Source organism: Berghia stephanieae, chromosome 5, assembly GCF_034508935.2.
Source record: "Berghia stephanieae isolate SIO BIC M18660-M18661 chromosome 5, UCSD_Bste_1.3, whole genome shotgun sequence".
In the NCBI taxonomy this organism is placed as follows: Eukaryota; Metazoa; Mollusca; class Gastropoda; order Nudibranchia; family Aeolidiidae; genus Berghia; species Berghia stephanieae.
Window position 1 is genome coordinate 51863698 of NC_088364.1, and position 7606 is coordinate 51871303.

The following is a 7606-nucleotide window of genomic DNA, read 5'->3' on the forward strand; positions in this document are numbered from 1 at the left end:
GAATTATTGTTTTTTTTTTTAATCTTTTCATTTCAGGTGAAAGGACAAAAGATCCAACATCATCATCAAGAGTGTGTTCTTGTCACTTCAGAGATGGTGACAAAGCCAACCTCCCTGAATTGTTTGACAGAAATAAAAATAAATTGTTTCCATCAGAGCCAGAAAGAAAGAAAAGAAAAGTGAAAAGGAATTCCCACCCCATCTCAATTGGCACCAACATCAAGAAGTCCACCACCACCACCACCACCACCACCATACCACACACCATCACCATCATCATCATCACATCATATCATCAATCATCATCGTCATCATCATCATCATCATCAGCTCAACTCTCTTCATCATCATCACAAAGTCCCACCTTTAAAAAAACCAGATTCCTCATCATCATTATTTTCCTCCTCATCATCATCCTCATTATCTTCTCCCTCATCATCATCTCAACTCTCGTCACCATCATCACAGGATTCCATCTTTTAAAAAAAAACAGATTGTAGAACAAGTGAGGATATTTTAAATAGAACAACAAATTTAATTCAAGAACAAAAAATTACAGACAAAAATAAGGAAATAGCTAGCTTTAAAAAAACCAACTAAGTTAGATTCAACGCACTTACACTGTTTCAAGCCTTACAGAAAAAGTTCTTCGAATGGAGACAGGTGTACATTCTTTTAAAATATTTAATATTATTGTTCAATATGTTGAGTGCTTTAGAGGTAACATTATTTATTATAGTAGATGGGAAGTTCAGGAAGAGACAGTTGCATTAAAAGACCAAATTTTCATTATTACACTTATGAAACTTAGACAGAACTACGCTAACCTTCATATTTCACAATTGTTTAGCGTTAGTGAAAGTACTATAACAAATATTATACAAACTTTTATTCATGTTTTACATAAGCCATACGCTTCTCTTTGAAAATGTTATGAAGGTTACATGCCCTTCTAGACATAAAAATAAACTATCAGCTCCATCATCATTTTTAAGATTTCCAAATTGCAGAATGATCATTGATTGTACAGATGACCAAATTGCTATTCCTAAAGAAATGGATAAACAACGGTTAACTTATTCTTCTTATAGGTCCATGAATTCTGTTAAAGCTCTTGTTGGTCTAAGTCCAAATGGTGTGATAAATTTTATTTCTAAACATGATCCAGGGTCTGTCTCGGATAAGGTCATTGTACAAAATTGTGGATTACTAAAACTTTTAATTTTAAGCCCTGGAGAATTAATTTTAGCAGATAAAGGTAATAAAGGTAAAACCCCATCCTGATTCAAGATATTTTACCTCAAGGAGTAACTGTAAATATCCCTCCCTTTTTACATAATAAATTTACTGAAAATGAGATTTTATTAACAAAAGAAATTGCTTCATGTAGAATTCATGTTGAGAGGGCTAATGAAAGACTGAAAAATGTTAACATCCTCTCATATATTCCAACCATGTTAAGAGAAACATCTGATATTATTTTTCAATTTGTTGCAGCACTTGTCAATCCCCAGTCTCCTCTTATTAAGGAGATTGCATTTTGTTAGCTTTGCCATTTATTTTGTACAACACACATATTTTGTTCATCATCATCAAATCACCATTCAAAATAATGGTTTTGTAGGTCCATACATGATTTTACATGATAAACATGACAAATTATGGCATTGTTGTATCAATGTATGTTCAATGTCATTAACATTGTTAAATAAAACCACACAAATTAGTTTTGGACTGAATCAACCCAAGGCATCATCAAGATAGATCTGTGGAAGTAAAAGAATAAAAGATTCAAATTTAGAGCTGCGACCATGCTCAATAGGCAAAAAACAAACAAACTAATAAAACGTCTGTTGTGGTCTTGTGGTATGACACTCGCTTTCAGATCAGAAGGTCCTGGGTTTGGGCCTCGCTCGGCACATAGTTGAGTCCTTGGAGAAGGCTCTTTACTCACAATCTCTCACCGTACTCAGGTGTCAAATGAGTACCTGGCGTTGTCTCTGTCCGAAAAAATTGTAATATCGCCCAACAGGCATCATGTCCCGTCTTACATGTTAAATGTTGCTGTTGGCCAGGGACCCCTTGTAAAGCACTTTGAGCACATTTAGTGGATATTACGCTGTATAAAAACTCAATTAAAAAAACAAATTAAGTGATTCTTTCATTCATCTTGCTTTGTTGATAAGGGGGAAACCCGAAACGTCCATTTTATCTGTTTTCGTATATTAAATTGAAGTTCACATTCAATTTCACAATGTTATTGATTTCTTCGAGTTTCAAGCAGCAACATTTACATTACACCTTAACCCAATAGGAAGTTTAGTTTACCGTGACTAACACTGGTCTAAATAAATCCTTTATTCATCCCATAGAGGAAATTTATCTCTAGGGTCTATTCCCAGGGAAGACTGGAATAACCACGGTGCAGCGCCGCAAATTGAGCTAGGGCGAGGTGACTTGCTCAAGGCCACACAGCGCAGCGGCGGGTGAACGAACTCGGTACCTTTCGGGTACGAAGCAAAAACCGTACCGCTGATCCACGCTGCCCCACATGAAGTATGATAAAATGTCTAGCGTGATTGGTGATTGTGATGCTCATATGAGTATTATAATAAAGGTTACAACACGATACTAAATAGTATGTAGTAGACTATAGTCAATAGCAACGAAAATTAGCGAAGCAAGACTAAGACCTCAAAGACTCAAAGTCCGTGGTCCATAAGATAAAAACACAATAATTCAATGACTCCCTCTCTCTCCCTAACTAAAATCGGACGTAAACAGTTAAATCTTTCCATTGGATATACTAAATCTGCCTAAACTCAAAGTCCAACAGTAGTTTTACGGAGATGTGAGATTTTGAGAGTGAGAATGAGAAGACGAAATGACTTACCTTCACAGAATACTCTTTATTCTTCATGCTGGCTTGAACTTTGCCGAACATCAAGCCATCTGAGTAAGTGAAAGTCAAAACAGGACCTGACTGATGATGATTTTCACCTCGCGAGACACTTTTATGCTCATTGGAGAAGTATTTCATAAGGGCGGTAATGGAAATAGAGTTCGTGTCAGCCATTTTTCTCGACTGTTTAGAGCCAGCCGGTTTGTTGCCATGCGTTGCTGCGCAGGATTACGTCACGACTTAGGAAGCCTATTACTCCTCGCGGGTCTAGAGGCATATTATTGTAACTGCAATTTCCTAGAAAATGAGATTATTGTCAGTCTTGAACAATCTTGGTACAGTTTTGTCATAAAATTATTGTAACTGCAAAAATGCATCAGGATTCGCCAATATGTTTAATGCTAAATTATTGCAACAACTGATAATTCATTTCATTGGGAGGGAAATTGATGTAAGTGTGAATGATTGCGAAGCAAATTATTGCAACTGACCAAAGCTATCCCAGAATTCCGCATTTTCATCTCACAACAAATGAAAACAAAATGGCTGCGCCCATAAAAAAGCTGTCGGCTCGAGAGGCTTTGGATGCTATTTTGGGTAAGTTTTTATATTATTCTGATAATTTATTTTCAAATTAGAGTTTTTTCCAATTGTATAAACCAAAAGAAGCATAATTGATGACATAAATTTGTTAAATATTATATTTTAGCTACGAAATGAGTGCACTCGCTGCACTTGACTTTGACATTGACTTTCACTTTCCATCCTACTGTTTACTTACTTATATTTACTATAGATAGATAGTACATACTAGTAACTTTCAAGATGTAATAAGATAAGGCAAAGAATCTTAGCCTTGTCTGATGTGTGAAAGAAATTTGATGGAATTAGTATTGAATGTTTGGTAACCAACCTACCAATGACACAACGATGTAGACCTTGTTTTCTATACCAATCTGACTAACTTTCCTGATTGTTCTGTTTTCATTTTTCAGAGTCCAGTGATGAAGATGAGAATTTCCCCAGTTCTTTTTCGGACTCTGATGATTTGTATGAACCGTCTCTATCAGATGATTCAGACTAGTCTATGGATACACTATCACCTCACACAGTGCAGGAAACATACACACCTGCTCCTGTCACTGAGCCCTCTCCTGAGGTCAACCCAGCACAATCACCTGCTTTGCTTGGGGAGACTATCCATTCGTTGTCTCCACCGCCTTGTCCCGATAAGGATCAAAGCTCGCCTGGAACTGGAACTATCTCCATGGAATGTGAAGATACAGGTAATTATGATAAGTTTGTTACTTTTCTTTTCATAACTTGAAAGGGTTCCCATTAGTTGTCCTCAGGTTTTATCTTGTGATTTGAAAGTTACCATGTTAGCTGAATGACAGCAACAATACTGAACATAGGAAATGTAAGTTTACAGTCCACTCCGGTTAATCGCAACACCTTGGGATCCACGAAAATGTTGCGATTAACCGAAGTTGCAATTAACAGAAGATGAGTTTCCAATCCCCTGTTGCAACATTTTACACATATATGGTTATCTCGTACTAGTTGTAAACAGTGTCCACAGACTGAGCAATATGATTGAAATAAAAACCATACAGCAGTCCTGTATAGATTTTGTCAAGCAAAAGCAGCTTTGATGCAAGTTGCCATCTTTTATTCTGAATTGATTCACTTTCACTCTTTTGTTCTCAATATTTGTAAGACTCAAAGAGATTAGCCCTGGTGAGAGCCAATAAGCTTTCACCAAACTCGTTGGTCACAATGCACAGATGTCAATCCCATAACAAAGGATATCGCTCAGTCTCTCTTTACAACTGTCATTGTCTACCTTTTGTCAAAACTATGCACAGCCCCCTCACCTCCTATTTAATGGTAACAGATGACATTTCAAACCCATGTTGTAAAGCCCCGCCCTCTTTTATCTCCTATAGAGTGGTGACAAACTACTGTAGCATTAAATCCTGCTTACTCTCAATTATTCAACATGTCACGATTTCTTCCACGATGAAATCATGATATTTTGTTTGATTGATTTCTTGAATTTACCACTTTTTGAGGGCAAAAATTTGTTGCGATTAACCGAAGTTTGTTGCAATTAACCAGTGACTTCTATATAGAATTAATTCTGTTTCTTGGGAAATGTTGCGATTAACCGAAAATTGCGATTAAACCAAGTTGCAATTATCCAGAGTAGACTGTATCTTCATTGTCTGAGTAATATAATTGTTCCCCAATGTTTTTTTTCTATTTCAGACTTACCATCAACTGACATGCCTGAAACAGTGAATCAGCAACAGAATCCACCAGAATTGGAAAATGAATTTATATCATTTTTTCCTCTGTATGTTTGATAATAATATGTACAAAATGTTTTTTTCCCTGGTTGCGTTTATGTTCATGCCGTGTTAAGCGCAAAGAGCCCATATTGTTGGGAGAATGCGCTCTAAAGTGTCCTCATTAATATTCTAATTATTAATACATATTTCAGAATTGCTTGCATTTCTTATTTTGTAGATATATTTTACTACATCATAACTCATCTTTGCGAATAGTAAATACAAATGTTCATAATATTATGTCCACCGAAGTAATCAGACTCGGGACCTCAGAAAAAGACTTCCATGCATTGCACCCTTTCCAATTACCTTCACCTTAGTCTTTTTGACACGTTTTTTGTTATTGTTTTAATAGTACTCAATGCTAATTTTAATAAGATTCTTTTAAATGTCAAAAGTTTTAACTGTTTCACGGCTAGGTAAGCTTTCGACCGAACCGACATTCAACTTATTTTTGTCGATTTATAACCGACTTTTGCAGTTTTCATCCAGAGATTTAGTCCCTGTGATGCGCGCTCGATCACTCGAAGCTTATCACAGGGACCAATCTCTAGATGAAAACTGTAGAGGATCGAATGGTGTTTGACGTAAATACAGCCTAGCCGCGAAAGGGTTAGGCCTCTGAGTTGAAAGCGACTTACATGGTTTGCCAGTCTTACCTTCAATGTACATTTCATTGAAATAATCTGACATTATTTTTTTTTTTATCCAGAACTGAATAAATTTATTATAAATTATAATTGAACTTACTTGTTATCATTTTTTTTGGCTTGTTTGATGTTGTGTGACACTTAGTTGGGTAATGACAAATTATTGTAAGTGGTAGGTTCATAACATCCCACTATGACATGTTGAGAGGCAAATTATTGTAAGTGATTATAATCATGATAAAAGCTATACTTGTTGCATAATCATGTTAGTCATGGTTTTAAATCATTTTTAGTCCTCTCATTTATCAATTTGATGGGCAATCTATTGCCACCCTTTCATCTCTGATTTTACAAGAATAGCTAAACATTCAAAGTTAATTTTCTCAAAACAGGAAGTTTGCAGTTACAATAATATGCCTCTCGACCCGCGTCCTGGTCTCTGACTTCCTGTCAAATCATATTATATTCTCGGTCAGAATGACGTCAAAACATATTGCCATTCAAAATTATGGCATAGCACTTGCGGAGTGGGAACTCGGTTATATGGAAGTTGGTATTTAGATATATTTAGATAATAGCAAAGGATATGAAGGACTCATGATTATAAGCTTAATCAAATATAAGAATGACAGTGACAGTAACAAATAATAATAATTCACTAACATGTTTTTAAAAGTATTTCATGAATCGATGAAGTTACTTAAAAAATACAAGTCAAAACAACACAAGACAACATATCTCAGTCAGAAGGACGTCAAAACATTTTCCATTTAGAAATATAACATATCAGTAGTGGTGTGGGCACTTGTTTATATGAAAATTGGTATTTTTAGATATTCAAATAATGTAAGAATGTCACTAGCAGTAACAAATAACGATAAAGCACCAAAATATTTCTCAAAAGTATTTTATGAAAATATTATGATTGTAGACTAACCCAATAGATTTAGACTAAAATATTGCTTACTAATTATTTTATGTAAAGTCAAGTTGGCTTTTTATCATTGATGCTATGCGTTTAGGTAAAATACTCACAACATCTGACGGCCGAATATAACGAATCACACACGTTTATAGTATTTAGTGAAAACCGATCCTTAAAAAGCCTGTCTAAACAACAACAAAAAGAGCTGAGTGACTTCAATATAATAATAATAGATCATGCATATTTTTTAAAGATGGACACGCAGTCATTCCGGTTTCTTTTCAGCAACGTTAAAAGGACAGTATTAATTTATCACTGTCCTTGAATAACGGGTGCATGTTCGTATATCCGAATAAATTCTATGTCAAAACTATCAAGCTACCCGATAAATCACGGCCAAATGACTCGGGGAGGGGGGGGGGGGGGGGGGGGGGGAGGAGGGATATGAATCGAATAATCCCTCGATCAAGACTTGTTCATGTTATTGTAGGTCCAGTCCGTTGATCCACCAGTTGAGCTATCGGCACGCTCATGCACCTAAAATGCACTCCCGTGATAAAACGGACAAAGATAAATCTTCTTATAATCTTTTTGATGTACTCATTGGAAAAAAAATTCAAGGTTGGAGCTCAATATTTTTATAGTCAGCTATCGCCATATCATAAAAAAAAATTGTTTAAATCAAAGAGATTGAAATAAGATTGAATTTTTTCACAGTCGTATTTCCATATTATTTTTAATCAATACAAACGAAAAGACAGGCTGCATTTTTTCC

At 35.5% G+C, this 7606-nt stretch overlaps 1 protein-coding gene and 1 long non-coding RNA gene across 2 annotated transcripts; one reads left to right on the forward strand and one right to left on the reverse strand.

Annotated features, from left to right (window-relative positions):
• Nucleotides 1–1623: 1623 nt before the first annotated feature.
• Nucleotides 1624–3078, reverse strand: LOC144973156 (uncharacterized). The gene is made up of 2 exons (XR_013645504.1): nucleotides 2894–3078; nucleotides 1624–1766 (listed from the first exon to the last, which is right to left on the reverse strand). It is a non-coding gene; the product is annotated as an uncharacterized LOC144973156 (long non-coding RNA).
• A 90-nt stretch (nucleotides 3079–3168) lies between these two features.
• LOC144973157 (uncharacterized) lies at nucleotides 3169–6320 on the forward strand. The gene is made up of 3 exons (XM_078915271.1): nucleotides 3169–3499; nucleotides 3898–4188; nucleotides 5174–6320. Exons 1-3 carry the CDS (start codon nucleotides 3488–3490, stop codon nucleotides 5204–5206), a joined length of 336 nt encoding a protein of 111 aa, XP_078771397.1. The 5' UTR covers nucleotides 3169–3487; the 3' UTR covers nucleotides 5207–6320.
• Nucleotides 6321–7606: the final 1286 nt, after the last annotated feature.

What these genes read in the sequence shown, in the direction of transcription:
- LOC144973157 (XM_078915271.1), top strand. An exon ending in CATGGAATGTGAAGATACAG is followed by an intron (nt 4,189 to 5,173) that starts GTAATTATGATA and finishes TTTCTATTTCAG; the next exon opens with ACTTACCATCAACTGACATG.